A 26880-nucleotide genomic window follows, 5' to 3' on the forward strand; every position below is an offset into this window, starting at 1 on the left:
TGTGACCAAAATCTTCTATTATACTTTTCCAACTATACTAATACTCAGTCAGTAATAACTGCCTGTTGAGAATACATTAAACCCTAACCTTTCTTCCATTTACAGTGTTTAGATTCCACTTTGTATTTAAGCACTCTTTAATCTCAGATTGTCTAGGGAACACTAGAAAATTATTTTAAAATGAGTTTTGGAGAACTGTAATTGTGGTTCATGGCATGAGATGCAGGAATCATTGTACTGAAATTTGTAATGTACACATTACCTGCTACAGTATGTTGTAGGATATCTAGCTGTCAAAAGAGTCTCATAGTTAGCAATTTAATAATTTAATTTCAATTTGTGAATTAGCTGTCGTGTGAAAATTTGACTATTCAGATTTTTGTTTTCTAGGTTGTGGAAGAATACTCCAATAACACTGTTGTTTACCCTAAAGGTCTGCCAAATGACAGAGGGTCGCGTAGTGTGTCCTGTGGAGTACTAATTGTAGTTGTACTGGTAGCAATAGCAGGTAAGCATATACGTTTGTTGCGTACATATTTAAGTTATATGTTGTTGTGATTCTTTCCTTTTTCACCTTTTCCATATTCCAAAGCCAAGATCAGTAAAAGACTGATGTTTAAAAGTAACTTGAACATATCATTGTACAAAATTATCAAAGGATGAATAATAATAAATAATAATAATAATAATAGAGCTAAAACTAAACAAAGGTCACTACACTACGCATACATTGATTACCAAAAAGCTTTTGATAGTATACCCCACTCATGGTTACTACAAATATTAGAAATATACAAAGTAGATCCTAAATTGATACAGTTCCTAAAAATAGTAATGAAAAATTGGAAAACCACACTTAATATCCAAACAAATTCAAATAATATCACATCACAGCCAATACAGTTTAAGCGTGGAATATACCAAGGAGACTCATTAAGTCCTTTCTGGTTCTGCCTTGCTCTGAACCAACTATCCAACATGCTAAATAATACAAATTATGGATACAATATTACTGGAACATACCCACACAAAATCACACATTTGCTATACATGGATGATCTAAAACTACTGGCAGCAACAAATCAACAACTCAACCAATTACTAAAGATAACAGAAGTATTCAGCAATGATATAAATATGGCTTTTGGAACAGACAAATGTAAGAAAAATAGCATAGTCAAGGGAAAACACACTAAACAGGAAGATTACATATTGGATAACCACAGCGACTGCATAGAAGCGATGGAAAAAACAGATGCCTATAAATATCTAGGATACAGACGAAAAATAGAAATAGATAATACAAATATTAAAGAAGAACTAAAAGAAAAATATAGACAAAGACTAACAAAAATACTGAAAACAGAATTGACAGCAAGAAACAAGACACCCCCCTGCGGGTTCGGGGGTAAGAATACGCCCGCGGTATTCCTGCCTGTCGTAAGAGGCGACTAAAAGGAGTCTCAAACATTTCGGCCTTAATATGTTGGTCCCCTAAGGGGTTTGACCACTCTCTTTCAAAATTTTCTGTTAGTGCGTACCATTTGGGGAAGGACGCCTTACGTGGTGTATTATATATCCATCTTGCCCTAAGATCTGGCACACCCGATATTGTCATGGAGTTGGACTTCCATCGAGCTTCCGGCCACATTGGCTGCAGTGTGTTCCGGGTAGCATACACCCCTCCATTGTGCACTTCCATCTTTGCCCTCGTGATGTACATGGATATTTCGACACCCGACATCCAGCACGGTAGCCAGTCCGTTGTGGTGGGGTTGTCATGTATCCTCTTGGTGGTAGCCCCCTGACTACACAGGGATCGCACTGCTGATGCCTGAGCTGCTACCTCCCCACGTATGCCGAGGAGTCGATGCCTATCCCTCTGGGGCATCGGGACTCCCGGCAAAGGCCATCCTGCCAGGTGGTCTTTGCTGCGGCTGGGTGGCACCCGTGGGGAGAGCCCCTGGTCGGAGTGGGTGGCATCAGGGCGGATGACCCGCAATGAAGCGTGGTATGTCATCTCTCACTGGTGGGCCTCCACCAGCAGTCTCTAAGCGATCGAGGTCTAACCTCAACGGGAAGAAATTTGATCAGAGATCGTTTCCCTCCCAGGCCACTCCATGGGAGGAACGTCTGGCTAAAGAAGGCAGTGGAGAATATTCACCCCGGTACCTCGTGTGTACGCGGGTTGATGGAGAATCGTTTATGTCGGCCAAGCCCCAGTTTTTTGTGGAGCATTTAGAGGACAAGTTCAGGGAGGTGGAGGGCTTGTCCAAAATGCGCTCTGGTTCTGTGCTCATCAAAACGGCATCCTCTGCCCAGTCACGGATGTTGCTCAATTGTGACAAGTTGGGGTATGTTTCAGTTAGCATCACGCCGCATAAGAGTCTCAACATGGTCGAGGGTATTATATTCCACAGGGATCTTCTTCTGCAGTCCGATGATGAATTACGCGCGAACCTCGAACGACGAGGTGTTCACTTCGTCCGGCGCGTCCATCGGGGTCCGAGGGATAATCAGGTAGCCACCGGTGCCTTCATCTTGGCCTTCCAGGGTGATGTCTTACCCGAAAAGGTTAAGGTGATGGTTTACTGTTGTGATGTGAAGCCATATATCCCTCCTCCGATGCGGTGTTTTAAATGCTGGAAGTTTGGGCACATGTCATCTCGCTGTACTTTCGGCATCACCTGTCGAGATTGTGGCCGTCCTTCCCATCCCGATACTCCATGTGCTCCACCTCCTATCTGTGTTAACTGCGGAGAACACCATTCCCCCTGCTCACCGGACTGTAGGATCTTCCAGAAAGAAAGGAAGATAATGGAATATAAGACTCTGGACTGCCTGACGTACACCGAAGCAAGGCGGAAATATCCTGTGCCCATGACATCCACCTATGCCGCTGCTGCAACACCGGTACGATCCTCTCCCATGTCGTCACATACTGTTGCCTCTCAGCTATGTCAGAATGAACCGGCCCCCTTGGTTGTTGGGGGCACTTCCCCCTCTGTTGCTCCTGCTCCACCTACTTCAGGAGCAACACCACCCAAACCATTGGGGACATTCGTTCCCCCTTCCCAGCCAGAGAAGCGTGAAACTTCTTCGGCTCCTCTAGCCAGGAAGGGGTCCCTTGGGGCCCTCCCATCCCCAGCTTTGCCCAGTGCCAAAGCGGACACCTGCAAATTTTTGAAACAGCAACCGGTCGCTGGTCATAGGGCTTCACGGTCGTCGTCCGTCCCTGAGACTGACTCAGTGGGGCCCTCCCAGCCAGACCCTCCAAAGGCACAGTGTGCAAAGCAGCCAAAGAAAAAGGCTCCCAAGCATCCTGACATTGCGGTGGCACCTGTCCCACCGCAACCTTCCACCTCTGCGTCTGAGGACGGGGTGGAGATCCTTGCGTTCGCTGAGGACCTCGATCTCGCCGGTCCCTCAGACGTCATGGATAGCACTAGCACAGGTGCTCAATCGGAGGCAGCAGGTGACCCAGCGGCGTAATCTGCCTTCCCAGTCCCGTCACGCCTTTCTCAGCCATGGACAATACCATCCTCCAGTGGAACTGCAGCGGTTTCTTCCACTATCTAGCTGAACTTCGCCAACTTATCAGCCTTCACCCTTTCTTCTGCATTGCTCTTCAGGAAACTTGGTTTCCAGCAATGCGAACCCCCGCCCTCCATGGCTATCGGGGTTATTATAAGAACCGGGCAGCATATGAAAGGGTGTCTGGTGGCGTCTGCCTCTATGTCCTTCACACTCTGCACAGCGAGTCTGTCCCTCTCCAAACACCTTTAGAGGCTGTCGCTGTTCGGGTGTGGATGCCACAGGCTGTTACCATCTGCAGTCTTTACCTTCCACCGGATGGTGATGCCTCGCAGCATGTCCTGGCTGCGCTGATAGCCCAATTGCCACCACTTTCTTGCTATTGGGCGACTTCAATGCCCATAACCCTCTGTGGGGTGGGTCAGTGGCAACAGGTCGAGGCGCCACCGTTGAGCATTTATTGTCGCAGCTCGATCTCTCGATTTTAAATGATGGTGCCTTCACACACTTCAGTGTGGCGCATGGCACATACTCCGCCATTGACCTTTCAATCTGTAGCCCTAGCCTCTTACTGTTTGTCCAATGGAGTGTGCATGACAACCTGTGTGGTAGTGACCACTTTCCGATCTTTCTGTCACTACCACAGCGTCACTACCACAGCGTCACTCTTCTCTCTAGTGATGACATTGATGCGGTGGTTCAATCGGTCACCACCGGCATCGTTACTGCCGCCGAATCTGCCATTCCCCGTTCTTCTCGGTCCCCTCGGCGGAGGGCTGTGCCTTGGTGGTCGCCTGAGATCGCTGAAGCGATTAAAGATTGCCGGCGGGCGCTCCAGCGTCACAAGCGACATCCCTCTGTAGACCACCTTATTGCCTTCAAACGGCTGCGTGCGCAGGCCCGCCTCCTTATCCGCCAAGGCAAGAAGGAGTGCTGGGAGCGGTATGTGTCCACCATTGGCCTCCATGTCACTCCATCGCAGGTCTGGGCCAAGATTCGACCCGTCTACGGCTATCGGACCCCTGTCAGCGTCCCCGCGCTCTCACTGAATGGAGCAGTTTGTACTGACTCCGACGTCATTGCAAACCGCTTAGCAGAGCATTTTGCTATGAGTTCCACTTCTGCGAATTACCCCCAGGCCTTCAGCTCCATTGAAGAGCGGATGGAACGTTGGAGTCTTTCTTTTCGCACCCACACTTCTGAATCCTACAATGCTCCATTCAGTGAGTGGGAATTTCACAGTGCCCTTGCTGCTTGCCCTGATACCGCTCCCAGGCCCGATCGCATCCACTGTCAGATGCTGAAACACCTTTCAGTGGACTGCAAGCGACGCCTCCTCGACCTTTACAACCGTCTCTGGGTCGAGGGGTGAGTTTCCGTCGCAATGGTGGGAAAGCATTGTCATCCCCGTTTTGAAATCGGGCAAGAGCCCTTTGGAGGTGGACAGCTACCGCCCATTAGCCTCACCAATGTTCTTTGCAAGCTTCTCGAACGGATGGTGAGCCAGCGCTTGAATTGGGTACTGGAGTCTCAGGGCCTTCTGGCTCCGTCTCAGGGTGGGTTCCGTAAAGGCCGCTCCGCCGACGACAATCTGGTGAGCCTGGAGTCGGCCATTCGTACTGCCTTTGCCCGCCATCAGCACCTGGTCACTGTCTTTTTCGACATGCGGAAGGCGTACGATACGACATGGCGTCATCACATCCTTTCTACGCTTCATGGATGGGGTCTTCAGGGCCCTCTGCCGATCTTTATCCGCAATTTCCTGTCGTATCGTACCTTCCGCGTGCAAGTTGTAGCCTCATATAGTTCCTCCCACATCCAGGAGAACGGTGTGCCGCAGGGTTCTGTTTTAAGTGTCTGCCTGTTTTTAATAGCCATTAACGGGCTCGCTGCTGCCGTGGGAAGTTCTGTCTCCGCTTCCCTGTATGCTGACGACTTCTGCCTTTACTACAGCTCTATTGGCATTGCAGCTGCTGAACGTCAGCTACAGGGCGCAATCCGCAAGGCGCAGTCTTGGGCTGTAGCTCATGGGTTCCAGTTTTCGGCAGCCAAGACCTGCGTTATGCATTTCTGCCGGCGACGTACTGTCCATCCGGAGCCGCAGCTTTCTCTTAACGGCGAATTTCTTTCAGTGGTGGAATCACACAGGTTTCTGGGGGTGGTTTTCGATGCCCGGTTGACTTGGCTGCCTCATATCCGGCAGCTCAAACAGGCGTGTTGGCGGCATCTCAATGCTCTGTGATGTTTGAGCCACACCCGCTGGGACGTCGACCGATCTACCCTGTTTCGGCTCTACCAGGCGTTAATCCAGTCTCGTCTGGATTATGGGAGCCTGGCTTATGGCTCAGCTTCCCCATCTGCGTTGCGGGTGCTGGACCCAATCCTCCATAGCGGGATTTGCCTTGCCACTGGTGCTTTCCGCACCAGCCCGGTGGACAGCATACTAGTGGAGGCAGGTGTCCCTCCACTGTGGTTACGACGCCAACAATTACTGGCTGCTTATGCTGCCCATGTTTTTAGCTTGCCCGGGCATCCAAATTACCATGTCCTGTTCCCGGAGTCAGTCGTCCATCTGCCAGACCGTTGGCCCCAGTCGGGTTGTCCTATCGCCATCCGCGTTAAGGAGCTTCTCTCTGGGCTTCGGTTTTTCCCTGTTCCACCTCCTTTCCGGGCACCTCTGTGTACACCCCCGTCGTGTGTTCCTCGCCCTTGCCTTCGGCTCGACTTGGCACAGGGCTCGAAGGACTCAGTCCCTCCAGAGGCCTTCCGCCGCCACTTTTATTCCATCCTGGCCACGTATCAGGGCTCTGGAATTGCTTACACTGATGGTTTGATGGTTGCTGGTCATGTCGGGTATGCGCTAATTCTAGGGGACCATTCCGAACAACGTTCCTTGCCGGGTGGCTGCAGTGTTTACACTGCTGAGCTGGTTGCCATCTTTCGTGCCCTAGAGTATATCCGCTCCTGCTCAGGTGAGTCCTTCGTTATCTGTAGCGATTCCCTGAGCGGTTTACGAGCTCTCGACCAGTGTTTCCTTCGTTCTCGTCTGGTGATGGCTATCCATGAGTCCCTGCATACTCTTGTGCGTTGCGGCTGCTCTGTGGTCTTCGTGTGGACCCCAGGCCATGTTGGGATACCCGGCAATGAGAATGTTGACCGCCTGTGGAAAGAGGCCACTAGTAAATCATCTCTGGAGACTGGCCTCTCGGAGACTAATTTGCGGGCAGTCTTACGCCGTGAAGTTCTTTCGGTTTGGGACGCTGAATGGCGCAATCTGCCCATGCCCAACAAACTCCGTCCAATCAAGGCGACGACGACGGTGTGGCGGTCATCCATGTGGGTCTCCTGCAAGGAGTCTGTTGTCCTCTGCCGGCTGTGCATTGGGTACACTCGGCTTACGCACGGCCACTTATTGCGCCGTGAGGACACACCTCTATGTCGCTGGGGCTCCGTTTTATCTGGGGTCCATATTTTATTGGAGTGTCCGCTTTTAGCTGTGCTCAGGCAGTCGTTCACACTGCCTGACACGCTCCCTGCCCTTTTAACAGATGACTCTGCTACGGCTGACTTAGTTTTACGTTTTATTCGGGCAGGGGCTTTTTATCATTTAATCTAAGTGTTTCTGTTTTATCTTATTGTTTTGTGTTGGTTCTGGCCTTTGGCCTCCGGTTTTAAACTGATTTTTTAATGTGTTTTAAGTGGTTGGCTTTTCCTTTTTTATTTCTATGGTCGGCCAACCACCGTCACACTCTGTGTGATTTTAGTTCGTTTTGTCTGGTCTTTATCTCAGTTTCTCTTGTTCTGTGTCGTCTGTGCTCTATTCTGTTAATCGTTTTTATTCTCTGTGGGTGTTTTTAGTACTTGGAAAAAGGGACCGATGACCGTAGCAGTCTGGTCCCTTTAATCCCACAAACCAACCAACCAAGAAACAAGACAAAAGCTATAAATACTTATGCTATACCAATATTGACCTACTCATTTGGAGTAGTGAAATGGAGTAACACAGACCTAGAAGCACTCAATACACTTACACGATCACAAAGCCACAAATATAGAATACATCACATACATTCAGCAACTGAAAGATTCACATTAAGCAGAAAGGAAGGAGGAAGGGGATTTATCGACATAAAAAACCTACATTATGGACAGGTAGACAATTTAAGAAAATTCTTTCTAGAACGAGCAGAAACTAGCAAAATACACAAAGCAATCACTCATATAAATACATCAGCTACACCACCTCAATTTCATAACCACTTCTACAACCCTTTAGATCACATAACATCAACAGATGCGAAGAAAGTAAATTGGAAAAAGAAAACTCTACATGGCAAGCACCCGTATCATCTAACACAGCCACACATCGATCAAGATGCATCCAACACATGACTAAGAAAAGGCAATATATACAGTGAGATGGAAGGATTCATGATTGCAATACAGGATCAAACAATAAACACCAGATATTACAGCAAGCATATTATTAAAGACCCCAACACTACAACAGATAAATGCAACTTTGCAAACAACAAATAGAAACAGTAGATCACATCACAAGCGGATGTACAATACTAGCAAATACAGAATACCCCAGAAGACATGACAATGTAGCAAAAATAATACATCAACAGCTTGCCTTACAACATAAACTTATAAAACAACACGTTCCCACATACAAGTATGCACCAAAAAATGTACTGGAGAATGATGAATACAAATTATACTGGAACAGAACCATTATAACAGATAAAACAACACTACATAACAAACCTGCATCATACTCACCAATAAAAAGAAGAAATTAACACAACTAATCAAAATATCTATACCCAATACAACAAATATACAAAAGGAAACAGGAGAAAAAATTGAAAAATACATCCAACTGGCTGAGGAAGTCAAGGACATGTGGCATCAGGATAAAGTTGGCATTATACCAATTATACTATCAACTACAGGAGTCATACCATGCAATATCCACCAGTACATCAATGCAATACAGCTACATCCAAACTTATATATACAACTACAGAAATCTGTAATTATTGATACATGTTCAATTACCTGAAAGGTCCTAAATGCAATATAACATATACCATACAGTTAAAAGGAAGTCACACTTGATCAAGGTCCACGTCACTTTCCATTTTTAACCAGACTTAACGTCTGAGAGAGTAAAGAAATAACAATAATAATCAGTCAACCTTTCATCAGTAAATCTCTCTATATTCTGTATATCACTGTTAACATAACACAGAACTAACACTGTTAAGAAATCAGACATAAGACAGAATGGAGCAGTGTTGAGCGTAAGCATGATGAGTAAAGACAGAAGTGTTTTATCGCTTCTGTCAGCGGGAAGTACCATGAGTTAGTGGAACAAGTTTGTCTCCAAAGAAGAGGCACAGTTCATTCCATCAATATTTGCATTGTTGTGCAGATATTTTCAGTGCAACACAGACACAAAGTTAATTGAGGGTAAGAAATTAAAGAAAATTCAATTACTCTTTAATGACCCACATAAGATCACGAGTCGCTTATATCAAAATATTCAGTTAATATCCATGAACAATGCCCAAAATTTTGTGATAGAGTTCAGGCCTCCTCCACCCCATGAACCATGGTCATTGCCTTCGGTGGGGCAATTTGTGTGCCTCGACGATACAGATAACCATACCATAGGCGCAACCACAACATAAGGATATGTGTTGAGAGGTCAGACAAACATGCAGTTCCTGAAGAGGGGCAGTAGCCTGTTCAGTAGTTGGCTGATTGACTTATGTGGCCTTGTAACATATACCAAAATGGTCTTGCTGTGCTGGTACTGTGAATGGTTGAAAGCAAGGGAAAACTACAGTCATAATTTTTCCCGAAGGCATGTAGCTCTACTGTATGGCCAAATGATGATGGTATCCTCTTGGGAAAAATATTCCAGAGGTAAAACAGTACCCCATTAAATCTCTCGGTGGGGACTACGCAAGAGGATGTTGTCATTAGGAGTAACAAAACTGGCATCCTACAGATCGGAGTGTGGAATGTTAGTTCCCTTAATTGGGTAGGTAGGTTAGAATATTAAAAAAAGGAAATCGATAGGTTGAAGTTAGATGTAGTGGAAATCTGTGAAGTTCTGTGGTTCACAGAACAGGACTTCTTGTCAGGGGAATACGGGGTTATATATATTTAAAATCAAATAGGAGTAATGCAGGAGTGGGTTTGATAATGAATAAGCAAATAGGAATGTAGGTAAGCTACTGTGAATAGCATAGTGAATGCATTATCATAACCAAGATAGACAGTAAGCCCACACCCACCTCAGTATTACATGTTTGTATGCTATGTAGCTCTGCAGGTGATGAAGAAATCGAAGAACTGTATGATGAGATAAAAGATATTATTCAGATAGTTAAGAGAGATGAAAATTTAATTGTGATGGGGGACTGGAATTAGATAGGAGGAAAAGGAAGATAAGGAACAATAATGTATGAATATGGACTGGGGGAAAGGAATGAAAGAAGAAGCTGCATGGTAGAATTTTGCACAGAGCATAATTTAATCATCTGTAACACATGGTTTAAGAACCATGAAAGAAGGTTGTGAAGTATGAAACCAGAATTTCCCTATAGATGGTGCTAGGCATTGGTGTAGGGCCCATGAGACCACGACTGCAGCACTGTCTCCTTCCTGTAACAGCTGACGATGAATTTCAGCACGCAGTAAACCAAGTTCCATGCATTGGTATCTGATAAACCCGTAAACATGTTGACTTTTGTGCCTATGAACTAAGATTTGTGGACAGCATAGGTTATCTGTTATCATTTGAAGAAAACTGCTGCAGAACCACACTGAATGCTTGTCAAAGCTTTTGGCGAACATGCCCTTGGGAAAACACAGTGTTTCAAGTGGTTCAAAAAATTCAGAAGCAGTGATTTCTATGTGAGAAATCACGAGCATGGGAAACCACTGAAAAAGTTCGAAGACTACAAATTGCAGGCCTCATTGGAGGAAGTTGATACTCAAAGTCAATAGTAGCTCACGGAACAATTGAATGTGATGCAGAAGGCTGTTTCTCTTCAGTTGAAAGTTATGGGAAAGGTGTAGGAAGTGTGAAAATGGGTCAGGCACGAACTGAATGAAAGACAGCAAGCAAATCAATATACCACTTGTGTAATGCTGCTCACCAGATACAAAAGGAAGTCGTTTCTCCATTGAATAGTTACAGGTGACGAAAAATGGATATATTTTCAGAATTCTAAGCATCATAAATCATGGGTGAATCCAGGCAAAGTATTGACATCCACTGCAAGGCCCAATCACTTTGGAAAGAAGACAATGCACTGTGCTTGGTGGGATCAGAAGGGTGTGATACATTATGAGCTGTTAAAACCTGGTGAAACCACTAACACTGATTGCTACCAACAGCAGATGATTGATTTAAACTGAGCATTGCATGAAAAATGACCGGAATATGGAAAAAGGCAACACAAAGTTCATATTGCTCCATGGTAACACCCCATCACACTCAGCAAAACGGGTCATGGAAATGATCGAGGGGTTCAGTTGGGAAATACTAGGACATACAGCTTATTCTCCAGACTTGGCTCTATCCGATTATCATGTATTTGAATTTCTGGGTCACGCTCTCACTGAACAATACTTCAATTCATAAGAAAATGTGTGAAAACGGCTCACTGAGTGGTTTGCTTTGTATAAATAGCAATGGAGATTTTTTTTTTGAATAAAATATAGTTTATCAGTTTCAAACAAGAGATGTTTAATTATTGCAACCAAATTCTGGTTCATTCTTCTACAAGTGATATATGTGGAAGAGACCTGGATACACAGGAATGTTTCAGATTGATTATATGATGTTAAGATAGAGGTTTCAGATTTTAAACTGCAAGACATTTCCAGGGGATGATGTGGACTCTGACCACAACTTATTGGTTGTGAGCTGTAGATTAAAACTTAAGAAATGACAGAAAAGTATGAAATTAAGGACATGGGACCTGGTTAAGTTGAAAGAAGCGGAGACTTTCAGGAGTTTGAGGGAGCATTAGGCAATGGTTTACTGGAACGGGGGAAAGGAGTACAGTACGGCATGAATGGATAGTTTTGAGAGATGAAATAGTGAAGGCAGCAGGGGATCAAATAAATAGAAGACAATGCCTAATAGAAAGTGTTGGATAACATAGGAGAAATTGAATTTAATTAATAAAAGGAGAATATATAGAAATTCGGCAAATCAAGCAGGCAAAAGAGAATACAAACATCTAAAAAATGAGATTGACAGGAAGTGCAATATGGCTAGGCGGGAGTGGATAGAGGGCAAATTTAAGGATTTAGAAGCATGTTTCACTTGGGGAAAGATAGATGATGGCTACAGGAAAATTAGAGACCTTTAGACAAAAGAGGGGCAGGCGCATGAATGTCAAGATATCAGATGGAAAACCAGTCCTGAGCAAAGAACTTCATTTATACATGTGAAATACCCACAGTGTGCACAAGTTAAGATGCAGTGTTTCAGAGTGGGTTGCTGGGAAGTGGATTGGTAAGGCTGATATTAGACTATAATAAAATTTGATAGCGTAATAGGGAACTTTGTCAAAGTTAGGCATTGGTCAAATTTTCTTTGATCAAATCTAGTTCCTCGCCTTAGATTTGATCAAAGGATGTGTTTGTCTTATGTTTACTGCATGGAGAAATCAACCGCTTGGAGTGCTAGCATTGCTGCAGCTGTCTGACACACAATGTTTATCAATATGACTCCTAAATTTACATGGTGTGTTGCATATACAGATTGTACAGCATCCACAATTTCATTATAGCTCTCACTTTTTATTCTGATTTTGTATTTGGGATGTCATAAGATACACAGTGCTTCATCTACCTCAAATATTTCTATAAATTTTGTCATACAGGGTGTACATAAAGTCCAGGAACACTTTCAATTATTTATTGCACAAGAACTAAACATTGTAAAGCTGTCATACATATTGCATTTTGAAGAGAAACTCTGAAAGTTCTTTTACAAACATTCAATATGCGAACCATGAGTGACCCGGCACACGTCAATACGGTAATTGAATTCTTGCCATACCCATCCCAGCATGGCATCGTGACTGTGGCAGTCGCTTCCTATAGTGTCTCCCAGAGCTCTGCTACATCACGCGGCAGAGGCGGTGCATACACCAGTTCTTTAATGTGTCCCCACAGAAAAAAGTCACATAGAGTGAGAGCTGGTGATCGGCGAAGCCACTCCATGAACTCCAACACACAGAAAGCTCGCTCCGCACCTGAACTCACCATGTTTGCGACTAGCGCTGACAATCAGGAAATTACCAAATTACACTGTGGCAGTATACATGACAACAAAAAAAACTTTCAAGGTTTCTCTTCAGAATGACATATGTATGATGTCTGTACAATATTTGGTTCTTGTGCAATAAATAATTGAAAGTGTTCCTGGACTTTATGTACACCCTGTATGACAAAATTTATAGAAATATATCTAAAAACAAAGATGATGTGACTTACCAAACGAAAGTCTTTGCAGGTCGATAGACACACAAACATACACACAAAATTCAAGCTTTCGCAACCAATGGTTGCTTCGTCAGGAAAGAGGGAAGGAGAGGGAAAGACGAAAGGATGTGGGTTTTAAGGGAGAGGGTAAGGAGTCATTCCAATCCCGGGAGTGGAAAGACTTACCTTAGGGGGAAAAAAGGACAGGTATACACTCGCACACACACACATATCCATCGAGGAATGTGTGAGGAGGAGTCCCACCTCTAAGCAGCCCCCCCACCCCCCCACCCCCCCCCCCTTCTTTTTTTTTTTAAAAAAATGTCAGTATTATATCGCCTTCACAGTTTGCTCTTGTGTACAGGGGTGTATGATTGAAAAACTGGGAGTATTGTGCAGGTCACCCAATGTGGCGTCAAATGTAATAAGACCTGCACCAAGGCGGCTGGACCTGCCCCGTAAGGGGCCTCCCGGCCAGTGATGCCAAATGCTCATTTTCATTTCCACTGCATAAAAAAGAACTTGGTAGGACTAGGGAGAGGCCAAATGGAGATGACATCACACTATGGACATTGGACGAGGAGGAGGGTGGGTTCATTGGTTGCCATAGGAGAACATATTTTGGCACGATTTTACAGACAGTAGACAAAAAGCTTATGACAAAAAAAGATAAAGCTGGTGTTCTTAATTCATCGGAATCTTGGGCAAAGACTCTTGCATAGAGAGGTCACAAGAAAAGTAAAACACTATCGGTTTATACTGCATCGGTTGCAACAGTTGTCCTGCAGGGTATGTGGGCTACTCTGGCAAGAGGCTTTGATGTTGGGTTTAGCAAACACCAAAGTTTAAGGAAAGTGACACCTGCTTTAAGTAACAACTTATGTTATTTTGGTCACTTGTAAAAGGTGTAGCTAATAATTTAAAAGTCTTGCATATAGAGGATAAGTGGCAGACCTTAAACATTCTTGAAGAGACTGAAATTGTGCGGAGTCTAAAAGTATACATCAAACGTACCCTTAAAAATCAGGTGGAAGTAAGGCATTACAATATGCTCTCCCTCTTTGAGTGTTTGTCAGGGTTTTTTGACTACATAGTGATTGAACTTGGGTTTTGCCATATGTTCTTGCATTTGGTCTGTTTTGTTTTATCCACTTTTTATGGTAATATATTTTATAGTTCGTACTGTAGTGTTATATAACAGGGGCCTCAATCATTCCTATGTATTTGGGTACATGCATAAATGTTTGTAACTTTCCCCATTTCCGTGTGTGGTGGTGCTAGTCCCCCACCGTGAGACATGTGGGTACATTGAGTAGCAGTCTGGCCCTACATGACGAGGCAGTTGTAGGGATGCTGTCTGACACTTCCTGCTAGCTAGAATATTTTCCTTTTCATTGTAGGTTAACACAGATTTAACATGTCAGTTTTTTCAACTGGTGAATTTTATTCATGGCACCCTGCTTGTTGCTGGTAACAGCATATTATTTGGAGAATTCTGAGTCCCCCTTCTTCCCATCTTATGGATGGAATGTTTGCGCAATGTGTGAGTGTTTTCATAGTTGTTGTCATTTGGCTTATATTAGTAGGATTAGTGTCCTTTTTTGTATCATAATGTCTACTGTATGTTTTGTAGCTTGTTCAGATGTACACCTGAGGCTGTGATTTGCTATCTCGAAACTGGTTATATTCCTGTAAATAAAATTTCATATGCAGCTGGAAGCAGTTTATTTGTCTGATAATTTTAGCTTTGTTTACAGGTAGCAAATTTTATGTCAGACTTACAGTAATGTGCTAAGGGGCTATAGATCATAAGGATGGAGCTACCTCAGTGGGGAGGAGATAAAGTCAAACAGGCATATTGATCAATGATGAATACCTCATACTTTCCCCTCATTATCTATTTCCAAACAGCCATCCATAATGTGCACATGCCAAATGTGGTATTGTATGTTCCTGTAAGTGAACACTGTACTCTTGATTAAATTACTTTGTGATTAGCAGATAGCAGTATTGGCAGCGGGCAGGGTCTGTTGCAGGTGTGCAGCTAGACATGACCCACAATGCACTGCATGTTCCTACAAAACAGGCAACACAGTGAGTATAGGACACTTGAGAAAGAACTAAGATTGGCTAGCAGCTGGCTCCTACTACTTGACCTGCTGAAATGTCCATTACAAAGTAATTTTAATTGGAGTATAAGATTTTTTTTTTGCTAAGATGCTATACATGCACAATTATACCATATTCTCCTTCTATGTAGGATTTAAGTGCTCATATGGGCTTGCGTGACCACATCACCATGTGCCACAAGTCAGAGCTATTGAGCATCTTGTATCTTCAGAAATTACATGTTTTCTAAACATGTGGTAAAGCACACACAAACTTCACAACACAATGTTGTACCCTGACTGTATTATCAATCTCCCAGTATGAACTCCTGTTTTCACCAGAACTACTCAATGGGAAATGATTGACGATTTGCTATCCACTTACGACTTCTCTGTCTGCATAACCTTATCATATAAAGCATTTCCCAAAAGAAAGCCACTGGAATGGAATCTCAGTGAGGCTAATTGGATTCTGTCTAGCCAACTGGCTGGCTGTAAACGCCATGATAGCATCAGGAATGAGTGGGTCACAGTACAAATATGATTCATCATTGTGCTGCTGTGCCCGCTTTGATGTCTTCAGGGTACATTCAGAGAACACATTTTTCATAGCTGCATGATGAATACCTCTCTGCAGCCCATGAAAAGTTTGTGTCTCTACAGAAATCAAATGTCAACCAACTACAGTGAACCTTGCAACTTTTGGATAGTAAAAGCCAAGAGCAGCTTGTTTGTGTAAAAGAAGTAGAGTTCCAAAGGTACTCTTACCCTACACATGCTGTATCCAGTGGTACAGATTGGAGAAACCATATTGCTTCAGTGTTTTTAGACTTCTAAAAAGCTTTTGTACCAGTCCCACATTGACAGCTTCTAGTGAAAATAATTAATTGAGGATACAGATGTCTTTCTCTAAAAATCCTAACAGGTAAGACACGCCACGTTATCCTGGATGGAGAATCATCTACAGACACTGAAGTAATATGGGATTTTCCTCAGGGCAGTGTCATAGAATTATTGCTGGCTGTGTTAAATACTAATGATGAAGAGGATAATGTTAGTTGCAGTTTTGTATTATTGCAGATGTGATCTGTGGCAAAATTTTATCTTGGAAAAGTGACAGTAATATCGAATTGGCTGCTATCAAAATATCAGCCCATTGTAATGACTGGTAATGTGTTCTCAATGCAGGCAAATGTTAAGTTGCGCGTTTCATGAAATGCAAAAGTGTGGTGGGACTATCCTTTAATCACAGGATTAAATTTGCCGCAACTAGAGGTAAAATCATACCCGTATTTGAGAATAACAGTGTGTAGAGATATGGAATGGATTTACTGCACACACGCAATTATAGATATAGCAACTGGTAAGATATAGCAGACATATAGTTGTAGACATACAAAAGAGAGTGCATATGTAACAATTATCTACTCCATACCTTAATAATGCTTATGTGTAGGGGTCCCCATACCAGATTAGACTGACAGGTAGATGTTGGCATGTACAAGAAGGGCAATTGCTCAAAGATATGCAAGAAACTGCTTAGCAAATCAAGAACTATCTTTCAGAACAGAAAATGCTAATTTTAATCCATAAAAAATAGACAAAGGATTTAATATTGATATCACGTGTGATAGTAGCTATGCTTCAATATTCACTAAGTACATGGGAATGAAAGTTTATAATAGATGAAAAGGAAACAAGCTAGTGCAGATGAATTTAGGTCCACTTAAAAGACAGCTATATGAGGCACTAACACTGATATATTATTAGACAGTCGATAAATTCATGCAGAACGAACTGGAAATTTGAGTCAGATACAATTTGTTACATATCTGTCTCAAGCAATGTCATTGTAGTATTATTATTTAATTTAGTACTATTATTTATGAGTGTAAAAATCATAGTAACTGTATCATAAATTTTTGTCATGTCTCCTGTACACAAACCAAATGGATTGCAGATGTATGTCATGAGATGAATAAACAACAATTCATAGTCTTTCAGTTATGGCTGAGGTGAATTGTTGCATTTTCTCTACAGAGTGTTTCTAGCATAATTTGAAACCTAGGCAAGAATAGTTCTGTTGATAACTTCTCTGGGATTCTATGTATTTAGATCAGTATAGCACAGCAGCTCTCAAACATTCAGTTAAATAAATAAAACAATTCCTGGTTTCATAACTTATATCATTATGCAGAAGTATACATGAGCCTCCATGTGACTTGTTTCTCTTGCAAAAGCTACTTTCTAACCTGAAATTCTCCATTTTGTTTAAAATATTAATTGTGTTCTCAGTAAACCACTGTTCATTTAAACAAACCTGTAGTATTTGCTCATTCTTACAGAATTATTTCCAATTTGTCTCTTTTGTAGCTTTTGTTGTTTGAATCATCAGTCCTTAAACCATTTATATTCTAGCACATAACATATATCCTCTGACTATTATTTATAGGCTTTAGCACATTTCTTGTCGGATAATGTTTTGGTTCTGTCTGTCTTATTTGTACACATTGTTTTTCACTCACACCACTACTTACCAGTTTCCCTTATTTTTTTATAGCCTGGCAAGTACCTGCGAACATCATACTAAATATTTTTGAGCCTAACCTATTCAGATGTAGACCATTTTTGGCAAGACACTTTGCACTTCAAAATTTGCTGGGATCAGTGAAAATGACCCCCCTTTTATTGCTTTGTTCTTTAATATTGGCATTTATTTTCTGTACATAGCTGTTACTCACCGATCTCCCATACGCACTGCAACTGATTATTATTCTGCAAGTCATGTGGGGCTTCAGGTCATTCAAATAAGGTTTATGATTTCTTCTTCACTGTTGCTTTCAAAGGAATTTGTTCCCGCATTGATAAAAACACCTTCTGGATTTTTGTTGTGCTTAACTGAATAATACATTTTTTAAAGGTGAATGTCTAATAAATATGTTTGTAAGGAAAAGTATAAATAATGTAGAACCAGAAAATGTAAGAAAACACAACATATTCAACATGTTGACTGCTGCATGCATGGAAATGGATGTTTTACCACCAAACCATAGCCTTAGGCATGAGGCTCTGCTGCGGACACTGGCAGGCACGTGGCATCAGGCTTATGGCTCTGCTGTAGGCTCATGGCAGTCAACGTGTTAAGGAAAATAACTTGAGTAAACCATTTCCAAAGCCCATTATCTCCATGTAACAAAAGTTCTCAGAAACGAGAAAAAACTGTCACCCGATTGTTATCTGGTTTTTATCGTTATTCTTTATTTATTACCATTTTCTTTTATATTCTGGTTTTATATTTATACTTCTCATAAATCACACCACAATATTTTTATTTAAAATAAATATTTTATTTTGAACATAACTACTTTTGTTACTGTAGTCTGGACATAACAGTTTCTGGAAATATTTTGGTTTTAAAATGACGGGTGCAGATGAAAAATAATACAGAGATTTCATAACATGTATTCCTGTTACAAAATTATTAGTCATTACTAGAAAGAATAATATAGTACATATATTCTAATTAATGTATTTGAACAGGTGCCATCAACTTTATATTAAAATAATATGGCATTATGAGATCACTACTTTTTACATCAAATTCTGATTGACTCTTCATCATCATCAGGTAGCTCTCCGACATCAAATTCTTCATCTAGTACAGCTCCAGACTGCTGTTTGAAGACATTCACTTCATTAATGCCCATGCAGCCTGGTCCATAACGTTTCTGTAAAAGGACTGCTACGTCTGCGATTTTTTCTTGTTTTACCATCCAGGATTTACCCTTCTTGCAGATACATTTACCACATTCTATATCAGTGTTATAGCTTTGTTCTGCTTGCTCTGATTTTTCTTTTTAACTAATATCCTTTTTGAAGGCTTGAACTAAAAGTACCATGCAGAGGGAGGTTTCATGCCATCTTTAATAGATGTCTTCCAGTCAGCAACCTCTACACCTGATTGAAGTTTGTAGATAATCCCAAGGTTTCCAATAATGCCTTAATAATCACTGGGGTTTGAAATAGTGCTTTTTGAATGTACTTTCTTTTCAGGCTGGCAGACCATCTGTTACTCAATACTGTGTGTATTTGCACCAAATTCCAACTTAACAGGTACGCCAATATGAAAAATATAAAATACAGAAGCAAAATAAAGTCACATTTACTTGTCAATAGAAAATAATAATATATTTAAAATGTATTATAAATACAATTTGAAAAGTGTACGGAAACAACGGGTTTTGGAAATTTATCTTTTTCAGAGTATTAAATAGGTCCTATATTGTTGTCAGGATTTAACATCTACTGGAACTGTGACCACCATGGATTTGATGGAGTCTGGAACTTCAAATAAACTTCGGAGTTACTTTTATAAGAGGCATAGCAGCAAGTGGAACTTGTAATATGTTCTGAACTGTGTAGCTCAAAGCATGCTCTTTCGACACATAAAAAGTTAATATTGAGAAACAATAGATTTAACGGGTTTTGGAAATGAGTGACTCAGTTATGAGAAAAATCAAAAGTAAAAATAAGATAACCCAAATAAGAACCTAAAGTACATAACAAGGTAAAATAATCATATGAAGAATAGGAAAAATCAAGCCTACTTCCAAAAGCAGTAAGTAATCCAATTATTCAAAAATAAATATAATAATCAAAAGAAATCCATAGGTCCATCCATCCATCTTTTCTGGTGCCCTGTATCCAGACACTGCCAGGTCCACACTGGTATGGCACTTCTCTAAATTTGTGAAAAACTGTAACTGTGTACAGGACAAGCCCATAGGCAACTTACACATCAGGCTGGTCGGCATGCTCGTTTGGTCATTAATCCACAAGACAGATCGGATTTGGGGCCAGTGCTCGTGACTGTGTCCTTGAAGATGATGCTTTAATATGCTCAGCTAATCACTTGGGTCATTAAAGAAATACTAGATATGGTCACGACATATTAAATAATAAAATAAACAAAAAGATTATGACATAATAAGACTTGTAGAATAAAAAATAAGAAGGAATTAAATGTCTGATTTATTTCAAGTTGATGCCTTGTAAGGCCATAGGTGTGTGTGTGTGTGTGTGTGTGTGTGTGTGTGTGTGTGTGTGTGTGTGTGTGCGCGTGCGTGCGCGCGCGCATGTGTGCATGTGTGCTTTCTCTGCTTTTCAGGGAGTGTTCTCCTTTACTCCCTAAAGTATCAAGAATTAAATCCCTTTAATGAAATACAGGCATGAAAAGTATTCCATGAATAGATGGTAGGAGAATCCTTGAGCAGAATAAATGGTTTCACTAAGTCTACTATGATGTGGAAAGCAAACAGGAGGATTTTTAGGCAAGGTGTGAGGTGCCCAGTAATTGGTGTAATGAGCAAATAGATAAAGAGTGTTATTGGAGTGACTGTCATTGTTAGGTTCCAGCTTTTCGCTACTACAAATATTTTAATGAGGGGAATGTAGGGAATTTGTGCTACACCACTGAGAGAACCTTACAGCTGTGATTTTTGGGACAATTGATTCATGAGATATTTTCAGGTTCTAGCTACGTTAATGACTCCATTTCAACAATTAACATACTCATCATTTTCAGGTGGCTCAGGCCGTGATATATTAATATAAGTATGTTGCAAAACCTAGTAAACAGGTATGGAAGTTATAGTTTAAGCAAGATTTTGGATATGGCACTGAATTTATTAAGATCTCACCAATTTGTCAGGCCCAGAAACTTCCATGGAGTAATGGCATAAATGGAGTAAAATAAACGTGTACTGTGCAGTGTAGTGGATGCCGAGATATAAATTTAGCCATAAATAGGGATACAACACCAAAAATACCTTACTGTCTGGTAACAACCACATATACTACCACCATAAGAAGACAATCAGACACTTACTGAAGGATTATGCTCAAAATAGCCTCATCAGCTTGGTTATAAACAAATTGCTCCATCATTTTTACAGCTGCCTCTTATTCTTGTTGGAGCTAGATTTGGCATTGTCTGTTGTTTACAGCAGAATATCTGATTATTATAAAAACCCATTACACGGATTACAGGTTATGGGGATATATGAACAATATGTTTTGTTTGTGAATGTGTGTGCAGCAAAGTGTGCAGCACAGAACATAATAGACGTCTGTGACTGTGCTTTATATACTTCATGGCATTACCTTAATGATGCAGTGTAACGCACTGTTTTATGTAATTATCGATTTTAAAATATAGCTTGCCTTATTCCTGCGTTTTTCGTATTCAAAATTACTTACTTAGCTGTGCTAGTTCCAGCAGGTTATGGACCCAGGCACCAGTGAATGTGTTCACAATAAATATTCTTGCATGTAGAAGGAAATATTTTTATTACTAGTAAAAATAATTGTAAAACTGAGTGTGCTACAAATACCACAAGTAGAGAGACTTATAGGTCACAAGAAGTACAGTCTTAGACATAAAAACTGACCGCCGGCCGGCCGCCACAGAGACTAAGTCCGAGTCGTTCACTTAAGGTGGCCAATAAAACTGACCGCCCCTGACAAGTCCAGCCATCTGCACGATCTGGCAACACTGCTAGGTGCGAAAGTGTCAGGAGGAAGTGTTGTCTACTTCCGAGATGTAGTTGTGTTGGTTCAAGCCGTGGTGTAGTGCGCCGGCGCGGTTGCTCAGCGTGTTCGGTCAGAGAGCTGGTTGGCCTGTGTAATAAAAAACTGAGTGAAAGGATCAACAACGAACTTGAACGGATGTTACGTGACGTCCGCAACGACCAAACACAACGATCAACAACGAACTAAAAAAAAGGGGAGGTACGAGGTTGTGAGAGTCTCTACAGTCATACAGCAACAGCAGTAGCACAACCCTGACAGTCAATGTTTACACAGCGACGATTACTTTCCTTTTGCCGGCACGGTAACTCAGCGTGTTCGGTCAGGGGGTTAGCTACCCTCTGTAACAAAAACCGGAGTTAATGGATCAACGACAAACTGAAACGGGTGTCTTTTGACGTCCGCCCAGAGCAGATGCAACGAACAAAAACTAACAAAATGAAATTAAAAAAAAAAAAAAAAAAAAAAAAGTGGTAATCGTCGCGAATTGTGAACTTACAGTCGCGTGTTCGCGTCTGTCTAAAGTTATGAGTCTGACTGAACATCGAAAATAATTCGCTTCACATCCTACCCACCAGCAATAACAAGTACTTCCAGAAACAGTTCCGCAAGACAGCTCGTGGCTGCGTAGCGATCAGAACAGCTTACGCTCGAGCGTTTCCTCGCGCTGCAGCGGCTACCGGCCACCGGCCAGACGCCACCCGCGTCCTGAAATACGGCGTCGCCCAGGTGAACGCAGCGCGACGCTGTCAGTGTATGTATTAACTGCCATTTCCGAATTTGAAGTTCTAGTTATCATCTTGCAGTTAAGCATTGGATTTTGCATACTTGAAAGTCATGAACTACGGATAAACGTTGTAAAATTGAGTCGCAAGTGGAAAAGGGTGTAACATCTGCTACACAATATTTACTCTTGGCGTAACAGAGGAGTGAATGCAGAGGAGGCAGCTAGAAAGATTTGAACTGTGTGTGGAGCGAGTGCTTTTGGGAAAAATATGCCAGAAAAAGATATTCTTGTTTTGACAAAGATCAATCTGGCACGAATGATTTTCCACATTAAGGAAGTCTCGACTACTGATATATGTGATGGATTACCATTTAACCATCATGCGACATTTGCATTCAACAGGCGAAGTTCAGAAGTCTGGTGTAGGAGTACTGCATGCTCTAATTCGAAACAACAAATATCAACCGAGTGACTAGTAGCGTGACCGTCATATTTTACATCTGATAGCTCCAAAAGTGTGTTTTGTGCTACAAATTCTGCCCCAAAGGTGTGTGCATCACAGCTGGAATTTGTTTGCCAACAATCAAGACACCTTGCGGTCGCAGTGTAAGAAGATCGACCGACAAAACCACATCACGTATGATAAGGCACTCTGTTGATTTGAGAAACAAAACTATCCAGGAAGTTGATAGGAAAGTCATCTTTCAGGCACTTGCATTGATAGGGAAATCCTCTCTCAAGCACTTGTCCCTCTCATCATATACTCGTAAAATTTTACATTTCCCGCTCTTGATCGATCAACCGTCAAGGCAATTCATTTCTAGATGAAAATGATCTTCAGACTACACTGATTTAATGACATCGTTAGAACCAGTAGGTTACTATGGGCATAGAATTTGTAAACTACTTTAGCATTGTCAGATTGTTTTAGATATCGTGAAAGAAAATCCTGCTGCTGATTAATTTCTCTTTGATGATTGCTATTGCATTCAGTAAACTTATGGAAAACGCAATTAAAATATTCACTTTACTAATACAAATTAAATTCAGCTTACAACAGAAACATCATGACGGCAGTCTATCTTAATAAAGCATTAAGTATCTGTAAGACGATTGAGCCTATTTTAACATGAATTAGTAGGATATTACCGACTTTTGACTTAGAAAATGTCTGTTTTTACTCGATGTCCTGTATCATTCGCAAGTATAATGAAAACGTCCTCCCCCCATGAACCATGGACCTTGCCGTTGGTGGGGAGGCTTGCGTGCCTCAGCGATACAGATAGCCGTACCGTAGGTGCAACCACAACGGAGGGGTATCTGTTGAGAGGCCAGACAAACGTGTGGTTCCTGAAGAGGGGCAGCAGCCTTTTCAGTAGTTGCAGGGGCAACAGTCTGGATGATTGACTGATCTGGCTTTGTAACACTAACCAGTACGGCCTTGCTGTTGTGGTACTGCGAACGGCTGAAAGCAAGGGGAAACTACAGCTGCAATTTTTCCCGAGGGCATGCAGCTTTACTGTATGGTCAAATGATGATGGCGTCCTCTTGGGTAAAATATTCCGGAGGTAAAATAGTCCCCCATTCGGATCTCCGGGACTACTCAGGAGGCCGTCGTTATCAGGAGAAAGAAAACTGGCATTATATGGATTGGAACGTGGAATGTCAGATCCCTTAATCGGGCAGGTAGGTTAGAAAATTTAAAAAGGGAAATGGATAGGTTAAAGTTAGACATAGTGGGAATTAGTGAAGTTCGGTGGCAGGAGGACCAAGACTTCTGGTCAGGTGAATACAGGGTTACAAATACAAAATCAAATAGGGGTAATGCAGGAGTAGGTTTAATAATGAATAAAAAAAATAGGAGTGCGGGTAAGCTACTACAAACAGCATAGTGATCGTATTATAGTGGCCAAGATAGACACGAAGCTCATGCCTACTACAGTAGTACAAGTTTATATGCCAACTAGCTCTGCAGATGACAAAGAAATTGAAGAAATGTATGATGAGATAAAAGAAATTATTCAGGTAGTGAAGGGAGACGAAAATTTAATAGTCATGGGTGACTGGAATTGGACAGTAGGAAAAGGGAGAGAAGGAAACATAGTAGGTGAATATGGACTGGGGCTAAGAAATGAAAGAGGAAGCCATCTGGTAGAATTTTGCACAGAGCATAACTTAATCACAGCCAACACTTGGTTCAAGAATCATAAAAGAAGGTTGTATACATGGAAGAATCCTGGAGATACTAAAAGGTATCAGATAGATTATATAATGGTAAGACAGAGATTTAGGAACCAGGTTTTAAGTTGTAGGACATTTCCAGTGGCACATGTGGACTCTGACCACAATCTATTGGTTATGAACTGTAGATTAAAACTGAAGAAATTGCTAAAAGGTGGGAATTTAAGAAGATGGGACCTGGATAAACTGAGTAAACCAGAGGTTGTGCAGAGTTTCAGGGACAGCATAAGGCAACAATTGACAGGAATGGGGGAAAGAAATACAGTAGAAGACGAATGGGTAGCTCTAAGGGATGAAGTAGTGAAGGCAGCAGAGGATCAAGTAGGTGAAAAGACGAGGGCTAGTATAAATCCTGGGGTAACAGAAGAAATATTGAATTTAATTGATGAAAGGAGAAAATATAAAAATCCAGTAAATGAAGCAGGGAAAAAGGAATACAAACGTCTAAAAAATGAGATCGACAGGAGGTACAAAATGGCTAAGCAGGCATGGCTAGAGGACAAATGTAAGGATGTAGAGGATTATCTCACTAGGGGTAAAATAGATACAGCCTACAGGAAAATTAAAGAGACCTTTGGAGAAAAGAGAGCCACTTGTATGAATATCAAGAGCTCAGATGGAAACCCAGTTCTAAGCAAAGAGGGGAAAGCAGAACGGTGGAAGGAGTATATAGAGGGTCTATACAAGGGCGATGTACTTGAGGACAATATTATGGAAATGGAAGAGGATGTAGATGAAGATGAAATGGGAGATACGATACTGCGTGAAGAGTTTGACAGAGTACTGAAAGACCAGAGTCGAAACAAGGCCCCGGGAGTAGACAACATTCCATTAGAGCTACTGATGGCCTTGGGAGAGCCAGTCCTGACAAAACTGTACCATCTGGTGAGCAAGATGTGCAAGACAGGCGAAATACCCTCAGACTTCAAGAAGAATATAATAATTCCAATCCCATAGGAAGCAGGTGTTGACAGATTTGAAAATTATCGAACTATCAGTTTAATAAGTCACAGCTGCAAAATACTAATGTGAATTCTTTACAGACGAATGGGAAAACTGGTTGAAGCAGACCTCAGGGAAGACCAGTTTGGATTCCATAGAAATGTTGGAACACGTGAGGCAATACTGACCCTACGACTTATCTTGGAAGCTAGATTAAGGAAAGGCAAACCTACGTTTCTAGCATTTGTAGACTTAGAGAAAGCTTTTGACAATGTTGACTGGAATACTCTCTTTCAAATTCTGAAGGTGGCAGGGGTAAAATACAAGGAGCGAAAGGCTATTTACAATTTGTACAGAAACCAGATGGCAATTATAAGAGTTGAGGGGCATGAAAGGGAAGCAGCGGTTGGGAAGGGAGTGAGACAGGGTTGTAGCCTATCCCCGATGTTATTCAATTTGTATATTGAGCAAGCAGTAAAGGAAACAAAAGAAAAATTCGGAGTAGGTATTAAAATCCATGGAGAAAAATAAAAACGTTGAGGTTCGCTGATGACATTGTAATACTGTCAGAGACAGCAAAGGACTTGGAAGAGCAGTTGAACGGAATGGACAGTGTCTTGAAAGGAGGATATAAGATGAACATTAACAAAAGCAAAACGAGGATAATGGAATGTAGTCGAATTAAGTCGGGTGATGCTGAGGGAATTAGATTAGGAAATGAGACACTTAAAGTAGTAAAGAAGTTTTGCTTTTTGGGGAGCAAAATAAATGACGATGGTCGAAGTAGAGAGGATATAAAATGTAGACTGGCAATGGCAAGGAAAGCGTTTCTGAAGAAGAGAAATTTGTTAACATCGATTATAGATTTAAGTGTCAGGAAGTCGTTTTTGAAAGTATTCGTATGGAGTGTAGCCATGTATGGAAGTGAAACATGGACAATAAATAGTTTGGACAAGAGGAGAATAGAGGCTTTCGAAATGTGGTGCTACAGAAGAATGTTGAAGATTAGGTGGGTAGATCACGTAACTAATGAGGAGATATTGAATAGGATTGGGGAGAAGAGAAGTTTGTGTCACAACTTGACTAGAAGAAGGGATCGGTTGGTAGGACATGTCCTGAGGCATCAAGGGCTCACAAATTTAGCATTGGAGGGCAGCGTGGAGGGTAAAAATCGTAGAGGGAGACCAAGAGATGAACACACTAAGCAGATTCAGA

General features: G+C 41.8%; 1 protein-coding gene across 4 annotated transcripts in view; it reads left to right on the forward strand.

Moving 5' to 3' along the window:
* The window catches only part of LOC124777078 (stimulator of interferon genes protein homolog), a 338173-nt gene that overhangs the window by 84324 nt on the left and 226969 nt on the right, over positions 1–26880 (forward strand). For 3 of the 4 annotated variants that reach the window (XM_047252357.1, XM_047252356.1, XM_047252355.1), the window contains exons 3-4: positions 391–508; positions 19221–19280. In XM_047252357.1, the coding sequence (XP_047108313.1) occupies positions 391–508; positions 19221–19280 (178 nt within the window). The remainder of the gene's footprint in view (positions 1–390; positions 509–19220; positions 19281–26880) is intronic. The other variant, XM_047252358.1, reaches the window with a different exon arrangement.

This window comes from Schistocerca piceifrons, chromosome 2 (assembly GCF_021461385.2).
Source record: "Schistocerca piceifrons isolate TAMUIC-IGC-003096 chromosome 2, iqSchPice1.1, whole genome shotgun sequence".
NCBI lineage: Eukaryota > Metazoa > Arthropoda > Insecta > Orthoptera > Acrididae > Schistocerca > Schistocerca piceifrons.